The following is a 21,906-nucleotide window of genomic DNA, read 5'->3' on the forward strand; positions in this document are numbered from 1 at the left end:
AGATGCGTCTGACTTCAGGACAAAAACGAGTCAGGGGTTAAGGTAGTGGAAATGTATGTACTGCACTGGCTCTGCACTCTAAAGCTCTTTGCTGGGATGCCTGGAGAAGTAACTTCTAGGTCAGGGGAAAAATCAGCGAGCTTTAATTAGCCCCTGTTACTTATACAGTATATGGAGCTGGTACAGAAAAATCCATCATCTCTAACTTAATTCAGATTATCTAAAAAAAGAACAATTGATTAAGGGTAGGACTCCATGAATGATTTTGGCGCGATACGACGAGCTGAGACAAAAATAAGGTAAGAGATAGAATTGTCGCATGGTGTCGCTGCGTTGATTCAACGCGACACGACTGTCAGATGCAGACGACGCACGCTGCATCTGCACTGACAATCGCGTCGCGTCGGATCAACGCTGCAACACCATGCGACAATTCTGTACAACTACCCTAAGTCTTCCAAGTACCAGTAATCCCACAGGAGAGTTCAATTAGAGTATTACTGCTGACACTCCACATTTACAGGGGCCAGTTATTCTTTCCACAGTGAACTACTAACTGCCAGATCTGATTTAAACAGACTGCCTGGTTTTGGAACAATTTAGGTACCTCTGTGTAATATACGTCAAAAATGTACACACAGATACTAAAACATATTTTTGTTATAGTTAAGAGATGCATGTTCATTAAAAGACCAGTAACTTTTTTTTTTTTTTACTTTAAATGTAAAAAAAACGAAATCTTTGATGTTTCTGGTCTTTTAATGAACATAATTACAATGTGCGGTATGTAGGAAAGATACGTAAACACTATCTGAACTGCCAACAACTATATGTTTATAGTCATATTTTATTCCACAGATTGAAAGGAAACCATAATAGTCTGTGTGATTGGCAGAACTGTTGTGCTGTGTGTCTGCTGTTATCTTATTGCCATTTTCAGCTTGTATGGCTGCTCCCATGGATAAACATCATCTTTTTTTTATATAAACTATAGTAGTGTTGTGCAGGCTAATAGTATTCAGTAGAACCACCACATACAGTACAGCATCTTGTTTTTAATTCCCTAAACAAAGTCAGGGCTGATATTTGTAAGAGATTCAAGTCTTTCTTTTTTTCTAGCTCACCTTTCTCTTTTGCTCTATAGAGTGCCATCAATCTGTACAAGAAGCTGAGTGAGAAAGTAATGCCAGAACCACTAGTCATGTATTTTGCCATCAACATCCTGTACCTCAGTGATCCCCAACCAATAGCTCGTGAGCAACTCAAACCCATGGATGTTGCTCTCAGTGGCCTCAAAGCAGGTGCTTATTTTTTAATTTATGGCTTGGAGGCAAGTTTTGGTTGTATAAAAACCAGGGACATTGCCAAACAGAGACTCAATGTAGGTTCACAATCCACATAGGGGCTACCAAATAGCCAATCATAGCACTTATTTGGCACCCCAAGAACATTTTTCATGCTTGTGTTGCCCTCCAACTCCTTTTACTTCTGAATGTTGCTCATGGGTTCAAAAGGTTATGTCAGCCATGGAACTATTAGGTATGTACCTGTAAGAAGTTTCATCATATTGTTGTTTCCTTAAAATAGTTGTGCCTTGAGCAATGTCTGGCCTCTTCAAACGACTTCTATGAAATTCATAAATAGCCTCTATGAAACAGCGACCATAGTAGCAGTTTCATCTGATCATCCATAGTCAGCCTGACGCTAGAAGTGCCAAGCTTCTGTGCCACCTTTCTCCAAGATTCCAGATTAGAGTAAAACATATTTTCTTTTGATCACATTTAGGGGCCGATTCACTAACTTCAAGTGAAGGATTCGAAGTAAAAAAACTTCGAATTTCGAAGTTTTTTTGGGGCTACTTTGACCATCGAATGGGCTACTTCGACCTTCGACTACGACTTCGAATCGAAGGATTCGAAGTAAAAATCGTTCGACTACTATTCGACCATTCGATAGTCGAAGTACTGTCTCTTTAAAAAAAACTTCGACCCCCTAGTTCGCCATCTAAAAGCTACCGAAGTCAATGTTAGCCTATGGGGAAGGTCCCCATAGGCTTGGCTGACTTTTTTTGATCGAAGGATATTCCTTCGATCGTTGGATTTAAATCCTTCGAATCGTTCGATTCGAAGGATTTAATCGTTCGATCGAAGGAATAATCCTTCGATCGTTCGATCGTACTATCTGCGCTAAATCCTTCGACTTCAATATTCGAAGTCGAAGGATTTTAATTCCCAGTCGAATATCGAGGGTTAATTAACCCTCGATATTCGACCCTTAGTGAATCAGTCCCTAATCCTGTGGAATACAAAGGTGTGCTGTCTTCATATCTAACTGACAAACTGAAAAATCGCATATGCCTTTGGCCTTTTATTGTGCAATATTTTCCCTTTTTGTTCCATTATTTGATTCAGTAACACACTCACAGGGGCAAATTTACTAAACGCGAAGTGGCTAACGCTGGTGAAAATTCACCAGTGTGACGTCATTTGCCACTTCACCAATTTACCAACAATGGCCCTGGCGAAAATTCGCCTGGTGAAGTTGCACTCTGGCGAAGGGGTGAAATTACTCAAATTTACTACGTTTTTTTTTCTGAACGTTACCTCTTTCGCCAGAGTTGACTTCGCCAGGTTAGACCAGGCAAAGTGCAACAGAGTAGATAGGAGTTTTAAAAAAAAAGTTGAACATTTTTCTAAGTCCCAAAAAAAAGTCTGGCGTGTTTTACTTTTTAAAGGGTGATAGGCTAAAAAAGATCGATATTTTTTTTAGGGTGCCCACCTTTCCCCTACATTTTATAACATATGGCACCTTAAAAATAATATGGGCACATGTGTAGGGCATTAGAACACCCCTATATGCTTTATTAATTTTCCCTGGAAAGTAGTGTTTCGCCGCACTTCGCCGCAATTCACCACACTTTGCAAGGCGTAGATTCGCCAGGGCTGCGCAAATTCACGAAGATCCGAAATTGTGCACAGGTTACCGAATGCTTGCGAAGTTGAATTTATTGAACTGTATTGAACTTTTCCATAATGTAAAAATCTGCCCTTTTAGTATACTATCTAAATTTTGGAACCTAGACAGTTGAACTTAAATTATGTACTTGAGAGCTTTACCAATGAAGCTCTGTAGTTACTACACCCATTGTTTCGCATAAATAAGACTACAGTTATGGGATCTCACTTATGAGCCTCTACAGGAAAACTCTTCCATATTCTCATGTTAAGTCCTTATACACCTGTAACAAAACAAAAAAAAAGGATATGCATTTATAATTCCCTACTCTACTAGCAGTTGCAATTCCTTCTGGCTGCTTTCCAGGCTGTGCAGTGTGCACGTCTCACAGCACGAATGGGAACCAATCAGCAGAAGGAAAGACTTGACAAGGAACCAATCAGCAGAAAGGAAGAACCAACAGGGATCTGCAACCTATCTTTATGTGAAGGCAGGACTGTGATTGGCTAACACATCCTACCATGCTTTTGGACAAGGACCCCATCTGTAACAGACAGCAGCCCAGAAAGGTTTATAGGAAGCTCCATTAAAGGTGACAAATTTTAAAGTTAACAGCCTTTTGTAGCCCATCTTGGCCTCTTATACCAAGTTTTATTCACCAATGCCTACACAACGACGGTGATTATTTTAAAACATTGTCGTCTTTAAAAGCATTGTTTACATGTTTGAAAGTTAATAAGTTAATTGTAAATGTAATTAAATACAGTGTTTGTTTATTTCTGATCTACTCATGAAACGACAGAGCAGAGATCCGCTCTCTTCCACTTCTGTTAACCAGTTGTCTCCTGCTCTATTTCAAGAGTAAAAACTAGTAATGCAAATAAACTGTAAATGATATTTAAAAATGGCACAAGTACTGAATACAGTTAAGGGATTTATTATCCTGAATGCCTGGGACCTTGTGTTTCCCAGATAAGTTTTTTTGCTACCAATATTGTTTTATTATTATAGAGAAACAGGAATTACAGGTATGAGACCTGTTATCCAGAATGCTCAGGACCTGGCGCTATCCAGATAACAGATTTTTCCGTAAATTGGATCATCTTCATACCTTAAATCTTCTAGAAAATTATGTTAACGTTAAATAAGCCCAAAAGGCTTGTTCTGCTTCCAATAAGGATTAATTATATCTTAGTTGGGATCAAGTACAAGCTACTGTTTTATTAGTACAGAGAAAAAGTAAACAATTTTTACAAATTTGATTTATTTGGATAAAATAGAGTCTATGGGAGGCAGCCTTTCCATAATTCGGAGCATTCTGGATAACGGGTTTCCACATAACAGAATTAAAGGGGTTGTTCACCTTCAAACAATTAGTTGTTTTCAGATAGATCACCAGAAATAACTACTTTTTCCAATTACTTTCTTTTTTCTATGTCTGACTGTTTTTCTAATATTGAAGTGTAAAGTGTCATTTTTCACCTTCTAAAGCAGCTGGGGTGGGGGGGTCACCGACCCTGTAAACTGTTCTAAATTGATACATTTAGTTGATACATTTCTTATCTTTGTCCCTGCTGAGCAGAATCTCTGGGTTTCATTACAGGCAGCTGTTAGACTTGATACAATAGATGCTAATACTCAAGAGATGCTGCTGAGAAATGTATCAACTAAATGTTGCAAAATTGTAACAGTTTAGAGTCTGCACCTGAATTACTGAGCTGCCAGACTGAAACACCAGAGATAGGAACATTCAAGTATACATTTTGAAAAAATGATAAAAAAGAAATAATGGAAATTATTTGAAAATAGTCTTTATTTCTGGGAACAGACTGAAAACAACTGAACTCATAAATAAAAATATTTGCTTAAAATGGACGCCATTGCGTCTTCCTGTAATTCAGAGCTTTCTGGGTTCCCAGATACGAGACCTGTAATATATATACTGTGTGTGTATATATATATATATATATATATATATATATATATATATATATATATATATATATATATATATATATATATATATATATATATATATATATATATATATATATAGGAAATTGCTTTGAATTACATACAGGTATTCTTTCACTGCAAAACAAACACTTTTTGAGTGGTTTCTCTGTAATAGGTTTAATTGGACATTAAAGAAGTTAACACCTAATAAGACAGCTGTGCTTATGCCATACCCCCACTTCAGAACAAAGGAGAGAATGCTTCAATAAGATGCATCCTTTAGGGCTCTTACATACGAGCATTTTTACCTGCGCTCCCCTGCATTCCGGTTTCATGCATTCAGCCGCAGGAGAGCGCTGACACAGTGAATTATTTTCAATTTGGCTGTATTCACAGAGATGCATGTAAGTGCTGAAATGCAACATGCTGCATCCCAACCTGCATCTGTGTGAGTACAGCCACATTGAAAAGAATTCAGTACGTCTACTCCCGTGCTCCCCTGTGGCTGAACGCATGAAACTGGAAAGCAGGGGAGCACAGGTAAAAACGCTCGTCTGTAGCCATTAGGGCTCATCCACGGGCGGTTTTTCCTGCGCTACCCTATGTTGCGCTTTCTTCCATTCAGCCGCAGGGGAGCGCAGGAGTAGACACACTCAATTATTGTGAAGGGGGCTGTACTCACACAGACGCATGTAAATGCCAAAGGCAGGTGGGATGCAGCATGTTGCATTTCACCTGCGTTCGGCGCATACATGCGTCTGTGTGAGTACAGCCCCCTTCACAATAATTGAGTGCGTCTACTCTTGTGCTCATATTAAAAAGGAAAAAATGAGTTGTCATCATTTACATTGGTCCATAACCAATAGTTTAGTCCAGAAACCAAATCTCATCATGTGACTTAAGTGCATGTGCTTAAATATATATTAATTTGTATATCTATGTTATTATCATTTATATAGGACACCGATAACTGCAACATAGCTCCACCTGCCATCAGTCAAGCTGCAAACAGTCTCTAAAACCTGCTGAGTCCAGTGTTAATTCTGAACTCCATAACAAACACAAAGGCAAAAATAACATTTGAATAAGGAAGAAACACGTCATGAGCCAATCAGGTACAGTATATTTAAAGACAGTGTATATACCCGTAGGTGCACATGTTCCTGTTCTATAGCAATTCTAATTACCTTATTTCAGCATCGTCTTTACTATATTTATAATTATATTTCACTGTATAGAAGATGCAGCTTCACCTGGATTTTGTGAACGAATTCGTAGACTCTTTAGCAGAATGTCCCGAGAGGAACAGGTAAAGACTTTTGTATATTAGGCATGCATCAAATCCAGGTTTTTATTTGAACTTTTTGTTTACATCAAAAGCATTTACTTAGATGAGTCCTTAGGACTGGGGGTAACAAAACCTGAAACCTTTCATCCATCAAGAGAAGAACATTTGGTTATATTAACGCCAATGGTCTCCAATCTTTTAAGGCAGCTCTGCTAATGCAGTAGAGGTGACAAGTCTAAGAGTTGTACAAGGGGAGAGAAACACTATACTGCAGACCCATTGTTGCATTTGTGGTTCATGTATAAATACAGTTATGTTCAGAATAATAGCAGTCCAACATCACTAACCTGATCAATCACTGTTTTTGGTAGAAATATTTCTACATGGCAAATAATTTACTAGTAGGTGTAGTAGAGTCATGATATGCATGCTGCTGATTCTGTGTAATGGAAGCTTTAAATGAGGCTTGATCAAAATAATAGCTTGTTCCAAATAATAGCAGTGTGGAGTTCATTTAGGGGCAAATTCACTAAGCTTCGTAGTTGCGCCAGAACTTCGCCGCACTTCGCCAGGCGTATTTTCGCCAGTGCTACGCAAATTCACTAAAATCCGAAGTTGCGCTCAGGGGTAGTGTACGGTTGCGAAGTTGCGCTAGCGTTAATTCGCCAAGCAAAGCGAAGTTACGCTAGCAATGGTTAATTTGCATACGGGACCAAATTGAAGTTACAATGGAAGTATATGTAGCATCACTACACAAGCCTGGGAAACCTTCAAAACAGCAAATAAAATGTTTATTTTGCCCTACACATGTGCCCACTGTATAGTTAAGTTGCCATGAGTTAGGAAATGTAGGGGGGAAGGAGGGGAGCCCCAAAAAAATTTTCAATCTTTTTCAGCCTATCACCCATAAATTAGAAAATTTTTTAACTTTTTTTGAAGCAATCCCTATCTACTCTATTGCACTTCGCCTGGTCTGAGGTGGCGAAGGAAGTCTGGGCGTAAAAGGTAGCGTTCAGAATCATTCGCGCGTTAGTGAATTTGCATAGTTACGTCCGTTGCACAAATTCGCCAGGCGTAAGTGTGCGAAGTAACACTAGCGAATTTACTCCAGCGTTCGTTAGTGAATTGACGAATTAACGAAAATGCGCTACACTAGCGTTAGGCGCTTCGGCGTTTAGTTAATTTGCCCCATATTGAGGTCATTTGTTTTGTTAAAAAAACAGGTGTCATTTACGGCCCTTATTTAAGGAAGGGAGACAGCAAATGTTGTGCATGCTGGTTATAGTTCATTTCTCTCTGAACATCTGAGTAAAATGGGTCGTTCCAGACATTGTTCAGAAGAACAGCGTACTTTGATTAAAAGGCAGAAGCCCATGCAAAGTCCCATTGTTGAAAAAAAGACATGCTGAAGAGGTTATAATTTGCCAAAGAACACACTGACTGGCCTAAAGAGAAATGGCGCTACATTTTGTGGACTGATGAAGCAACATTGTTCTTTTGGGTCTAGGGGCCACAGACAGTTTGTCAGACGACCCCCAAACACTGAATTCAAGTCACAGTACAGAGTGAAGCCAGTGAAACATGGTGGCACAAGCATCATGATATGGGGATGTTTCTCATACTATGGTGTTGGGCCTATTTATCACATACCAGGGATCATGGATCAGTTTCGATACATCAAAATACTTGAAGAGGTCATGTTGCCTTATGCTGCAGAGGAAATGCCCTTGAAACTTGAGTTTCAACAAGACAACGACCCCAAACAAACCAGTAAATGAGTAACATCTTGCTTCCAGACCAACAAGATTGACGTTATGGAGTGACCATCCCAATCCCCGGACCTTAATGTAATATAAAACTTGTGGGTGATATCAAAAATGCTGTTTCTGAGGCAAAACCAAGAAATGCAGCAGAATTGTGGAATGTAACAGGTGCCAGAAGTTGGTGGACTCCATACAACACAGATGTGCAGCAGTTCTCCGAAACAACGATTATACAACTAAATCTCAATTTAGTTTATTTTAGTTAGTTAGTTTGATCTATGTTTCTTCATGTTTTGATGTGGAATAGAATGTGCAGTGTTCCCCGTGCATTTGCATATAAGGAAATAAAAAGCTATTACAAGGATTTTGAGCTTTATTTACTTTTTAAACACACTGCTATTATTCTGAACACAACTGTACATATGCAGGATGGTATCTTTCTATAGAGGGGTGCTTAGATTTTCACTTTAGTCATGTGTATGTTGACAAAGCATTGCCCCTAACCCACCCACATCCAACCTGTGCCCAACCTGGGAATCCACTGCTATCTATAAACCCACATCCAGCCCGCACCATTACTGATATCTTAAAGGGGCGCAGGTGGAGCAGACTCACGCCCACGAAGTGGTTTGCCCAAACCCGCCTACAACCCGCAAATCTTGTGTAGAGGTCAGCCCTAAGCAGTGGGTTTTGGGCTGACCTGCACATCACTAGTTCATTTTCTTTTTCTATTATTTACAGGTGTCAACAACAACTTCTGATAACACAGAACCTGATATAAATGAAGTTCATACCAGCCAGGTATTTAACACTACATAAGATCATTTCAAACATAAGAAACCCTATTGTGTAAAATGTAAGCATATTAGAATCTGAAGGAGTTCTATGACCAAATACAGGCACAATGCTGGATGCTTTTATACAGGCCAAGGTGGCTTCAGAATATTCAAATATTTTATAACAAGGATGTATCAATTTTTTCTACCTAATGTAAACCTTACTATATGCACAAAGAGACACAGAGGAAGATTTTTTTTAAAAAGCATTGATAAATTGACCTCCAGACTTCCAGCTTGGTTAATCGTACCCTCCAATTTAATAACAGAGATGGGCATTGTAGAGTTAGAAGAGAAAGGCTGCAGCTGTCATTTGCAATAATAATCTAAACATAACCTGAACAGATTATAATACAGCATTAGCAATTTTGGGCAGCCTGATGCTTCTTCCCAACTAACCAAGCTGCCCAATCAGAAACTATAAAACCAATTAAAGGGGTGATTCACTTTTTATATGTTATAGAATGGCTAATTTTAAGCAACTAAGGGACTCAAGCACTGCCCAATCAAATGCAGCCATTTTTAGAAATAATGCTGATATTTAAGCAACAAAGTAAAAATGTGGAACTTGTCAGATTATTTAGATTTTCACTGCACAGGGCTGGTCTTCTGAAATGCAGGGCCCAATTGGGACAATTTTGGTGGGGCCTCCTCGAAGGAGTGTTGCTGGTTCTGCAGATTGAACAATACAAACATACTGATATTAAATTATTCATATTATACACCCATATTGTGACACTGTTTGGTGTATCACAGTCATGCTGCTCTTCCCTGAGATGGCTTATGGATATTACATTGAATATAGGAGGCTAAAGGGTGGGTTCAGTGTTCCCATTAGAGACAGCAGATGGAGCAGCTTCTTAGTGCTTGAATTAGGGTGAAAAAAATGGAGAGGTGCTATATGAGCCCACCAACAATTATAAGCCTCACCCAATATTATAATAAGCCTTGCCCACCAACACTTTCTAGTTTCACCCTCTTTAAAGCAAAGACAGTTTGCAATCTCAATTTTGAGATCCCTTCCCAGCTATAGTCAGGTGATCCCACTGGTGTCTAATAAAAGGGCAGCCAAGTTTGGGAGTTTTACTTTGAAAGCAGCTAGTAAGTTGCAGGTAAAACTTAGTCCCTTTGTAAAATGTATAATGAAGCAATAGAATTCTTAATGAATCAGATGAAAATTGAGTGTAGGACTGGCCAGATATGGGATGACTTTGACGTAGTTGGCCAGCTTAAATATATTGCAATATATGGACAAACAATCCCTGTTTTGTTTAAAGGGTAAGGCATTTTTCAGTAGCAGTATGCACAAAATCTCTTAAATATATTGATAATGGGTTGAGTGCAGAGGAATCTTGTAGTATTTGTCTAATATATATATATATATATATATATATATATATATATATATATATATATATATATATATATATATATATATAGTCAACTATTTCATTTTACTGTGCATGCGTCTGCCCTGGGCACCACGGAGTGATTGTCTTCTTCTTGTTCAGGGCTACCCCTTCAAAAACAAAAGGATACAGACATTTGATTAGTCATTTAGGGGCATGTTTACTAACATTAGAGATAAATATATGGAGAGATTTCTGGAGATGTTGCCCATAGCAACCAATCAGATCTTTTCTTTTGTTCTCTAAGTTATAGGTGGCCGTTTAAATCTAATTGCTGATTGGTTGCCATGGGCAACATCTCCAGAAATCTCTCCATATATTTATCTCCAATGTTAGTAAACATGCCCCTTAGCCATAGTTTTAGGAATATCTAGAACAGTATACTCACTTTTTATTGTGAGTCCATCCCAATTCTCACTCTAAGGGCAGAGACACATGGAAAGATTCGGGGAGAGTTAGTCGACCAGCGACTAATCGTCTATTCTTTTGGCGACTAATCTCCCCGAAAAGCCTTCTCGCCGGTTAGAATCTAAATCGCCGACGGGATAGCACTCGGAGCGATTCGTTTTCCAAGGTCGCCTCACGAGTGCGAGTACACTATATCAATACTTGCCAGGTTCCTTAAAAATAAATTAATGTGTAAGGAAATAAAACTTCATATTTCATTAAATAATTATACTTTTTAAAGAAATATGTGCTTCGGTATTATCCTACTTGACATCTATATCGATTTGTCTTTGTATATATCTATAAGCTAAATTGTTTAAAAAAAAAAAAGCAGATATAATCATTTTTATCACTGATTTTACCCCAATATTCTTACTCTTTTTTTTTTATAAATTATTTTCTTATAGGACACTGTTGCTATTACTGAACCTAAAACGGATTCCTCTCTGGAGGATGAGAGGATGGCACGACTGCAAATTCTTGGAATAAAAAGTGATTTTATGATTGACAAGATAAAGACGTTAAGGCAAGAAATACAGGCGCTATTAGAAGAAATAGACTGGTTTGAAATTGACCTGCAGAAGAGAAGAGTCAAGCTCTTCAGAGGTAAAGTTTGTGAGAAATCCCACTGGCCTTGATTTAGGCATTTTCAGTGATTTTTAATGATAGTTCATGTTAATGTTTGGTAAAATATCTTTTAACAATTATTTTGTCCTTTATCCCTTATTCTATTTGCATTGGGGACTAATCAGGTAGAAAATGATTTTCCTAGCAGTCAGTATTGATACATTGGGGGAAAGTTTTTAAATTGCTGTGATTCCTTCTGGATTTCCCTGTTCAATCTTCAATGAATCTGCTATTTAGCAAGGTGCTGGAGGGTAATGTAAGTTGTGCAGATTTGAGGCTGAATTACACTTGCCAACAGGAGTGGATTCACTTTCAGGAAGGCCCTGGTAGGTTCTCCGCTTCCTCACTGGGTATACTAAAAACCACAGGTAAACTTATGGTAATCATGGGTAACCTTATTGTAATCGGATGGTCCACATTCTTCTAGGAGCAGCACTCAGGAACACTTTAAAGGAGAAGTAAACCCCTGATGGCCCCCCTCTGCTGCCCTCCCCTGCACAGTTAAGCGAAGACAGTTGTAAAAGCAAGACTGTGAGTTAAAGGAGAACTAAACCCCCCATGGTGATAAGTCCCCACTGGCCCCCCCTCCCCGCCTACCCCTGCACAGTCTTACTCCTGAATTTTGTCCCCTCTAGAAATAGTGACCGCAAATGCAGAGTGAGCGCAGCGGAGCTCTCGGGCACCATGTTCTTCACTTTGATAATCTTGTCTTCTTCCTCCCCTTTGGCAATTTCCGTCTCCTTCGGAGAATGTGCAGTTGATGCAAACCGGAAGATTGCTCCAACTGTTGTGCCAATACATCACTCACTTCACAAAGATTACCGAAGAAAAGAAGATGGCGCCTGTGAGCTCCGCTGCACTCATTCTGCATGTGCGGTCCCGATTTCTAGAGGGGACAGAATTTAGGGGTAAGAATGTGCAGGGGGAGGCGGGCTAGCGGAGGGGGGGCAAGCGGAGACTTATCACCATGAAGGGTTTAGTTCTCCTTTACCTCACAGTCTTGCTTTTACAACTGTCATAAGTTTACTGTTGTACTGGTGTCACCAGGGTGCTGATGCCTCAACTCCTGTGTGGAGCCCAAACTGCTAAGCTAGCTAGTCTGTTATTAACACTCACCAACTAATGAGAGCTCCACAGGTCCTACTGTAACCCTTTCTGGATAATGTTGGAACTGGCTAAGACTAACACATATAGGGGCACATTTACAAAGCTCGAGTGAAGGATTCGAATTAAAAAAACTTTGAATTTCGAAGTGTTTTTTTGGCTACTTCGACCATCGAATGGGCTAGTTCGACCTTCGACTACGACTTCGACTACGAATCGAACGATTCGAACTAAAAATCGTTCGACTATTCGACCATTCGATAATCGAAGTACTGTCTCTTTAAGAAAAACTTCGACCCCCTAGTTCGGCAGCTAAAAGCTACCGAACTCAATGTTAGCCTATGGGGAAGGTCCCCATAGGCTTGCCTGCGTTTTTTTGATCGAAGGATATTCCTTCGATCGTTGGATTAAAATTCTTCGAATCGTTCAATTCGAAGGATTTAATCGTTCGATCGAACGAATAATCCTTCGATCGTTCGATCGCAGGATTTGCGCTAAATCGTTCGACTTCGATATTCGAAGTCGAACGATTTTAGTTCCTGGTCGAATATCGAGGGTTAATTAACCCTCGATATTCGACCCTTAGTAAATCTGCCCCATAATGTATGCTTATACCATAATGTATGAGGATACCTCTTTTCAAGGTTATGTGGAAATACATTAGGAACACCCCTAACTTTACCAAAACCAGGCATAGCCACTTTGCAACCCCTTCATCTAGAATAGTTCAGGGGAAAGAGAGTGATATTTTTATTTATGGAGGCTACAAATAGAGGGCTTTCTACTGGTAAGTGGTTGGTCTCTTTTTGGGGAGACTGAACCTCTGTAAATCTTAATTCATCTCCACCTATATTTCCCAGATTGAAATGCCCTTATACTGGATTACAATAAATAAATTGCAATAGATGCAGATTTAACAAAGTTGCCTCATGTCTCCTTATATAACCTGCACTATGCATAAAGTAGTTTTGAAGAATATACACTAATAGAGAGTATTACATTGTTTTTAATTTTAGCAGGCTATCTGGATAGGCGCAACAGTGACAGAGATGATGGATCAGAAATAGAGTAAGAGACAGAGGAATGGATAGAGTGAGGGACAAGGAGAAAGAAGTACTTAAGATATCTTAAGCAAGCAAGAGACAGTTTAGAGCAAGGACAAAAGAAAATTTGTTCTGCATGTTCAAGCTCTCAATAAAATTCAATGTTTTCCCTCTGTAGAGCATTTTATGCAATTTTAGTTGTTTTATTTATTGTATAATACATTAATAAGCTCCAGTGTTGCTCCCTCTGTATATTAAATATATATTAAGAGCAAAGCTGCTACTTCAGGTAAAAGGTGTGCGTTCCCTATAAGCTCTTCCTTGGATGTTTGGAGGACAGGTATCGATTGTGTGTCTGGAGGAGAGACACAGTTCTGGCTGTTCTGGTGTGTGAGTGGAAGCCCAAGAGAGGACGAAGAGGCCTGTGGAGCCGAAGACAAAGAGATAGAGTGCTAGAGTCTGAGCTTGAGAGAGAATGTGAGTGCCAAGGGGCTGTGACTTGGAAGCAGGCTGTGTGGCTTGACAGATAAAGACACATTGGGGGTTACTTACTAAACTCTGAATGCAAAAATCCTGAAAAATTTGATTTTTTTAGTATAAAATCTGACTTTTAAAAAATCACAAATTTTTCTAAATTTATTATACCCCGAGGATGGAAAAGTCTGAATCAGAAAATCCGGCATCTCAGACCTGTCGAGGTTGCATACAAGTCAATTGGAGAAGTCCCAATGATTTATTGATGTGCGCTGAGTTTTGTGCAATACCCCGACGATTTTTCAGAAAAAAAACATACAAAATCGTAGTTTTCGGTGAAAAATCTGAAAAAGATTCAGATTTTTTCCCGCTAAGCAAATTTTCGGGAAATTCTAATAACAAATACGTCGAAAAAACCCGTGTGGATTAGATCAGAGTTTGTGGCTGGAAATGTTGAGATAGATTTGGACTTTGATAAATAACCCCCTTTATCTCTGAACTGTGAGTAACTGGGTTTCAACCTTGCGGTGGTCTGGGTGAAGCCATGGGGTAATCAGGACTATCTATCTATCTATCTATCTATCTATCTATCTATCTCTCTATCTCTATCTATCTATCTATCTATCTATCTATCTATCTATCTATCTATCTATCTATCAGAAACAAAATCTCATCTATCAGAAACACTATTCTTTATTATTGAGGCCAAATGAAGATATGGACCATGTTATAGTACATTGAGTGAATACTTAAAGGCAAAGTTCTATGCTTTATTTTTCTTCTCTTCATAAGAAATCCAGACTCGACCAGCTACCAAAACACCAGATCTTTTCAGACGTTTCATTCATTTTGTTCTTTATTTATAAATAATCACATTTTGCATATCAGATATATTTTTAAACAGTAATATAACAATTTGATACATATAAAAAATTTAAATGAAAAAGAAAAGCAAATGGGACGTTTGCGCAGGTGAAATGTTCCCAGATAACGGTTACCTTCACCAATTGACTTCAGCCTTGTACTGTATCACATGTTTAACCCATGCATTTCAAGTATGATAATAAAGTGAAAAAAGTCTTGCTTCTCATGGGAAATACTAAGAAATATAAAACTGAATCCATTAGTTATGTAATAAATATATTTGAGGAAAAGAAGAGGAACAACAGGGCACATATTGCTTATTGGACTGTAGCTTCAAATTCTGATGTTGAATTCTGTAATTAACAGATATACTACCAAACATTGAGCACGTAATAATTATTGCCTCTATAAACCAGCCAGCAGTTATCTTTTATTGGACCATCGTGGTTACCATAACAACAGCACACTTGGGATACTTTATCCACCTGATTGCACAAATTATTATGTTCATGTAGGGTGCACCTCCCGCTTCTGGAAAGTCTATCTAATATGCAAATAATTTGGTCGAAAAATTAAGTCATAAAATGTGAAAAGATAGTCGAACAAAGCCAAGGTGGATTCTGTCTACAATACAATTTGTTTTACTCCATCAACATAAATGAATAAGATCTGTGGGAAGTTTTACCAATCACACCGAGTCTCTACTTCAGCATTTTATATACTGTCCAAATTATATAGAAATAAAAAGTAACATGCCTTTTGTTAGGGCAGAGACACACAGGAAGATTTAGGGAGATTTAGTCGCCCGGCGACTGCTCGCCTTTTCTTCAGGCGACTAATCTCCCCAAAAAGCCTTCCCGCCGGTTAGAATCTAAAACGCTGAGGAAACTTCGGGCGACTTTGGAAATCAAAGCGCCGCGAATGCATTGGCGCTGGCGTTTTCTCATTATAGCAGGCGGAAGGCAGTTTTGGGAGATTGTTGCCCCACAGAAGAGGCGATTAGTCGCCAGGCGACTAAATCCCCCCAAATCTGCCCATGTGGCCCGACCTTGAAAGAACCCACAGAAAGAACAGATAATGGGATCAGAGGCATAAGAGCAATGGCAGACCAGGAGATAAATCTCCTCTTCTGAGAACGACTAATCTCAGTGTCGGACTGGCCCACCGGGATACCAGGAAAACTCCTGGTGGGCCCAGGTGTCAGTGGGCCCTCCTACTTCTAAACCTTTGGCCTATTTCATGGTAATTATCAATTTCTATGAGAAAAAGAAGCTAAATACATGGTTTAATATATTATAGTATGTAAAGAAAAGAGACTAGGAGAATAGAGGTTGAGAGAGGAGAGGAATAATAGTTCTCTGAGTGGGCCCCTGGTCTAAGGTTTTTTGGTGGGCCCCTGGTGTCCCAGTCCGACACTGTGTGGGGGCCCCTGAGGTAGCAGTCCCAGTGGGCCCAGGACCCCCAGTCCGACACTGACTAATCTCCTGTAAATGCTTTCACAGTCTTGGGTTTTGAAAGACTGAAGCCACACATGGGTTTTACCAGGAGAGATTCACTGTATCGCTGGTGAGAAAGCAAAATTAGTCACTGGCAAAAGAGCAGATTTTTATCGCTGGCGATTAATCTCCTGGTACGCCATTGCCCTAAAACCTTCTTTTCGAAAAGAGATACTTTTTGTCCAGTAGCAGCAATTTAAATAACATGAAGTGTCAAAGGGAGAATACTTCCTTACTGTATATTAAGAATGGATTGGTTTTTGCATGGCCTGAAGCTCCATATCCTCTTACATCTCTCAACTTCTACTGGTTTCCTCTTTGGTGAGTGCCAAAAAGTTAATAGTTCTATGGAAAGAATATCGCCACTCACTGATTAGTGGTGCTTATTTGAAGAGGATGCGGTTATCTTGGCACACGCACAGGTTCATATACTGTAGTTCAACACACCGCCCCAATGTTAGGCAGCTGTATCAAATGTTGGGTTGTGAATGTACAGGTCATTAGGAGAAAGGTTTACAATATCTTCAATTGGGGGACCTTCGTCTCCTGGTGGTATTTCTGCTTCAAACATGCGCTGCAATAATGCATCCACGGTCCTGTATCCTGAAATGAAACAGAATCTTTAGCAGTATTTTATATATAGTCCATTGCAAGCTTATGGTCAGCAAAGGAATGTATCATCTGTCAAATGCATTTTAAAGAGATTTATTCATAATTTATTCATTCAGCTGTTCATTTCTATACAGGAATTTACATGCTTCAACAACAAGATACTTTCCCAAAAATCTAATAGTATGTGGACTTATGGTCCAGTTTTCTAGTGGAAAATAACAACCAGTGAGCTCTTTAATTCCATGAAATCCAACAATACAACACTGCATTGACAAATAGGCTCTAATCTTGTGTTTTGGGCACTGGGTGTCATTTTATATGACGATCCAACCATTTATCTGGCCCCACATAACCAGATAATGTTGGGCAGTTTGGCTCATTTTGACCAGCCTGTCTTAAAGCAGGTAAGCATTCAATTCAAGATTTATCAGGTTTGACTTAAGACACATTAAGGGGGTTATTTATCAAAATCCAAAAATTTCTCTGAATTTTCTGAAAACGACACTGACCAAGCCGCACTGATTTTTACCCTATTTATCAATAACGCAACTTTTTCGGAAACCCAACGCAGATCAGGATATCTTTGGGACAGCTACCATTGACTTCTACAGGAACTTGGCAGGTCTGAGTTGGAGTACTTTTTTATTTGGACTTTTAATACCTTCAGGGTTTAATAAATCCCAAAAAATTCTAGTTTTTTTTCCACAAACAAATTGTGTTTTTCCCCTTTAAAAGGCCAATGTGAAAAAACTGGACTTAATTAATAACCCCCTAAATGTTTTCAGCATATGAGAAGGAGGAGAATGATAGAGTGCAAGAGGAACTGGGAACAATGTAAAGGAAAAGCAAGAAACAAACAGAATAAAATTGAAGGGTGAGAAAGGAAATAAAGAATGGTATGGGGGTAAAAAGCAGAAATCAGGAGGGAAGAGGCAGAGAAGCAAGAGGTAAGAAGTTTGGGAAAGTCATAACCCATGCATCATTACATCCCTTTTTTTTTTAAATGTATATTCTTTAAAAATACAAAACAAAAACAGTTTATTATTTGCAGTGTACTTTATGAAAATTGCCCCTTTTACAAACTTTATTTTAAAAAGAGTGAAAATGTTCAGCATGGTAATCGAGAACATTAATGAATTTCCTTGCCAGATGCAGTTTCATACGTGAAACAATGAAAATGTATCTCTTTTTACAGCCAGACTAATGGAAAAAGCTGTTTGGTTATTAAAGACCATCCAGTGGTGGCCAATGTGGACTGTTATACTGATTTCCATTGAGGAGGGAGAAGATCAAAAGTTGCGCTGGAATATAATTTTAGTTCTGAAGGTGAATGATAGGATATATGATAATACAATTTATTTAAGAGCTATAAAGTATTTTTAGTTGAACCTGGAACTCTAATTAAAACAGAAACAGACATACTTTTTGAAGCAATTCGAAACATCAGTCCTTTCTGAGTTGTCTCCCCAAAAGTACCAGCATCAGTTTCACAGCTTTCCATGTTCTCCACTAAATTTTCAGGTGGTGCATCTCTATAAATAAACATAGACCAGAAAGGGAAAGAAAAGTTGAAGCCGTGGATAAAAAAACAACACACTGAGATGGGAATATACTGTAGGAAACACTGTTACTTCACTTGTAAAAGATACAAAGGAGTCGGGAAACTCCTTTGTATCTTTTACATTAAAAAAAAAAGGAATCACTTTTTTAACAGAAAAATGAATACCCTGGAGAGAAAATAGGATTCAACACTACTGGTCTATTGCGAAGTACCATATAACATTTCACCTCAGCCATATAAAGCAAAGAGAATGCATGAAAATATAATGTACTGTTGCTCTGGTAAAATTGGTGTGTTTGCTTCAGAAACTCTACTATAGTTTATATAAACAAGCTTCTGTGTAGCCACACACAGGATACACAGCAGATAACAGATAAGCTCTGTAGTGTACAATGGGATTCTTTAGAATCTGTTATCTACTGTGTATCCTGTGTTTGAATGGCTTCCCCCATTACTACACAGCAGCTTGTTTATATAAACACAACAGTTGTACCAGTGCAGGGCAACAGTAGATTGTATAGTAATTATTTTAAAACATTTACATTTTTTGGTGTTACAGTTTCCTTTAAGGACAGAGACACACATTCAGATTGAGGGAGATTCAGTCACCCGGCAACAAATCGCCTCTTCTTTGAGCGACTAATCTCCCCGAACTGCCTCGGAGCGATTCGTCTTCCGAAGTCTCCCGAAGTTTCCTCGTGAGGCAACTTCGGGGCGACTCCAGAAAATGAAGCGCTCCGAGTGCCATCCCGCTGGCGATTTACATTCTCACCAGCAAGAAGGCATTGCAGGGAGATTTGTCTTCTTAAGAAGAGTCGATATTTCACTAGGCGACTTATCATCATCATCATCATTTATTTATATAGCGCTGTCAAGATACGCAGTGCTTTACTGCAGTTATAGCAAACAGGGAATAAATGGTGGATAACAGACAAGGATTACAGAGTACAATAGGGTTTACAAACTAAAAGGTTAGGGTACAATTGAGACATTAGGATTATATAAACACTGTCATTTTTGATACAGCAATGATTAATTAAGGTACATCGAATAGGCCTCTTTAAACAGATGGGTCTTTAAGGAGCACTTGAAAGTTTGGAAGGAAGGAGAAAGTCTGACAGCTTGTGGCAGAGAGTTCCAGAGAAAAGCAGAAGCCCGAGAGAAGTCTTGTAGACGAGAATGGGCAGAAGTGACCAGAGGAGAAGTGAGGCGAAGATCAGAAGCAGAGCGTAGGTTTCGTGAAGGAGAGTATTTGGAGATTAGAGATGAAATATAGGGAGGGGTTTCATTATTAAGGGCCTTGAATGTGAGTGTAAGTAATTTGAATTTGATTCTAGAAGAGATTGGGAGCCAGTGAAGGGACATACATATGGGAGCAGCTGATGTTGAGCGGCGAGCTAGATGAATGAGTCTAGCGGCCGCGTTTAGAACAGATTGGAGTTGTGAAAGGTGACTTGTTGGAATACCTGTGAGGAGTAAGTTGCAGTAATCAAGGCGGGAGATGATGAGAGACTGAATCAGTGTTTTAGTTGATTCTGAACTGAGATAGGGTCGTATTCGAGCAATGTTGCGCAGTTGAATACGGCAAGATTTTGCAAGTGTTTGAATGTGTGGTGAAAAAGACAGATGAGAGTCTAAGATAACTCCTAGGCAACGTGCCTGCGTGGTGGAATGAAAGGTGGTGTTGTTTACGGTGAGTGATATCTGAGGGACAGGGGAAGATCTTGGAGGAAATATAATGAGTTCTGTTTTAGAAAGGTTCAGTTTCAGGTGGCGCTGTGACATCCAGGAGGAGACAGCAGAGAGACAGTCTGTGACTTGGGAAAGGACAGAATTAGAAAGATCAGGAGTAGACAAGTAGAGTTGGGTGTCATCAGCATAAAGGTGATACTGAAGTCCAAATGACTGGATGAGTTTTCCTAGTGAAGTTGTATAGAGCGAGAACAGCAGGGGGCCAAGAACAGAGCCTTGAGGAACTCCAACAGAGAGTGGGAAAGTAGTAGAAGTAGAGTTAGAGAAGGAAACTTTAAAGGAACGGTCAGACAGATAAGATGTAAACCATGAAAGAGCAGTGTCCCGAATGCCAGCTGAGTATAGAATGTCAAGGAGGAGTGTGTGGTCAACTGTGTCAAAGGCTGCAGAGAGATCTAGAAGGATTAGAGTGGAATAATGACCTTTAGACTTTGCCAATAGAAGATCATTGGTTACTTTGGTGAGGGCAGTTTCAGTCGAGTGTGATGGGCGGAAGCCAGATTGCAAGGGGTCGAGGAGGGAGTTGTGAGTGAGATGCTGGATCAGGCGTTTATAAACAAGCCTTTCTAGTAATTTGGAGGCGAATGGAAGAAGGGAGACCGGTCGATAGTTAGTGGGAGAGCTGGGATCAAGGGAAGGTTTTTTGAGGATAGGAGTGATTAGTGCTTGTTTGTATAATGATGGAAAGGTACCAGTAGAGAGTGAAAGATTGAAAAGGTGGGTAAGTGCAGGAGAGAGTGTATCAGAGATTGGGTGGAGAAGGCGAGAGGGTATGGGGTCAAGGGAGCAGGTGGTGGGTTTTGAGCTGGCTAGAAGTTTGCTGACTTCATCTAGAGTTGCAGGGGTAAAGGAGTGCAAAGTAGATGTGAGTGGACTGCACGTTGGTCTGAGATTGTTGTCGGACGGTATGCTCAGCCTAATGAGATCGATTTTTTCATTAAAGAAATGAGCAAGGTCTTGGGCAGTAACATTAATAGGTGGAGGAGGTGGAGGGGGGCATAGGAGTGAGTTAAATGTGGCAAACAGCTGCTGTGGTTTGGAGGACATAGTAGATATTAGATAAGAGAAGTATTGTTCTTTGGCTAATGATAGAGCTCGGTTATAGCAGGAGAGCATGAATTTGAAGTGGATGAAATCAGGATCAGTTCGTGACTTTCTCCACCGTCGCTCAGCTGATCTACTACATCTTCTGAGGTACCGTGTTACACTAGTGTGCCAGGGTTGGGGTTTAGCTGGCCGGCTGTGACGGGTGGTAGAAGGTGCAAGGGAGTCAAGAGCTGTTGAAAGGGCATCGTTGTAGAGAGAAGCTGCCATATTGGGACAGGAGAGGGTATTAATATGAGATATGGATTGTGCTGATACTGTTGATAATTGTTGTGGTTCAAAGGCATTAAGGTTTCTGTACGTGTGGGTAGAGAGAGATGGTTGTGAAGGTGCAGGTGAAAGCAGTATCTGAAAGGAGAGTAGATGATGGTCAGACAGAGGGTAGGGAGAGTTTATTAAGTTGGATGGGCAGCATGAGTGGCAGAATATAAGGTCAAGAGCATGACCCTCGATGTGGGTAGGTGAGTCGGTCCACTGAGAGAGACCAAATGAAGCTGTTAGAGAGAGAAGTTTAGAGGTGGCAGCAGAAGCAGAGTTGTCAATGGGGATGTTGAAGTCCCCTAATCTCCCCGAATCTCCATGTGTGTCTCTGCCCTAAAGGGGATGTATCGCAAA

General features: G+C 39.6%; 2 protein-coding genes across 6 annotated transcripts in view; one reads left to right on the forward strand and one right to left on the reverse strand.

Annotated features, from left to right (window-relative positions):
- Positions 1–3,356: 3,356 nt before the first annotated feature.
- LOC108717790 overlaps positions 3,357–21,906 on the forward strand; it is a 36,228-nt gene continuing 17,678 nt past the window's right edge. Inside the window, exons 1-6 of one of the 4 annotated variants that reach the window (XM_018265139.2) lie at positions 3,369–3,547; positions 5,871–6,026; positions 6,150–6,220; positions 8,704–8,763; positions 11,062–11,260; positions 13,405–13,605. In XM_018265139.2, coding sequence (XP_018120628.1) covers positions 6,014–6,026; positions 6,150–6,220; positions 8,704–8,763; positions 11,062–11,260; positions 13,405–13,457 — 396 coding nt within the window. In that variant the 5' untranslated portion in view covers positions 3,369–3,547; positions 5,871–6,013 and the 3' untranslated portion in view covers positions 13,458–13,605. The other 3 variants (XM_018265138.2, XM_041564366.1, XM_018265140.2) reach the window with 3 other exon arrangements.
- The window catches only part of LOC108717789 (two pore calcium channel protein 1), a 47,684-nt gene continuing 41,914 nt past the window's right edge, over positions 16,137–21,906 (reverse strand). For both annotated transcript variants that reach the window (XM_041564365.1, XM_018265135.2), the window contains exons 18-19: positions 18,297–18,406; positions 16,137–16,865 (exon numbers count right to left, since the gene is read on the reverse strand). In XM_041564365.1, coding sequence (XP_041420299.1) covers positions 16,720–16,865; positions 18,297–18,406 — 256 coding nt within the window. In that variant the 3' untranslated portion in view covers positions 16,137–16,719. The remainder of the gene's footprint in view (positions 16,866–18,296; positions 18,407–21,906) is intronic.

This window comes from Xenopus laevis, chromosome 5S (genome assembly GCF_017654675.1).
Source record: "Xenopus laevis strain J_2021 chromosome 5S, Xenopus_laevis_v10.1, whole genome shotgun sequence".
NCBI lineage: Eukaryota > Metazoa > Chordata > Amphibia > Anura > Pipidae > Xenopus > Xenopus laevis.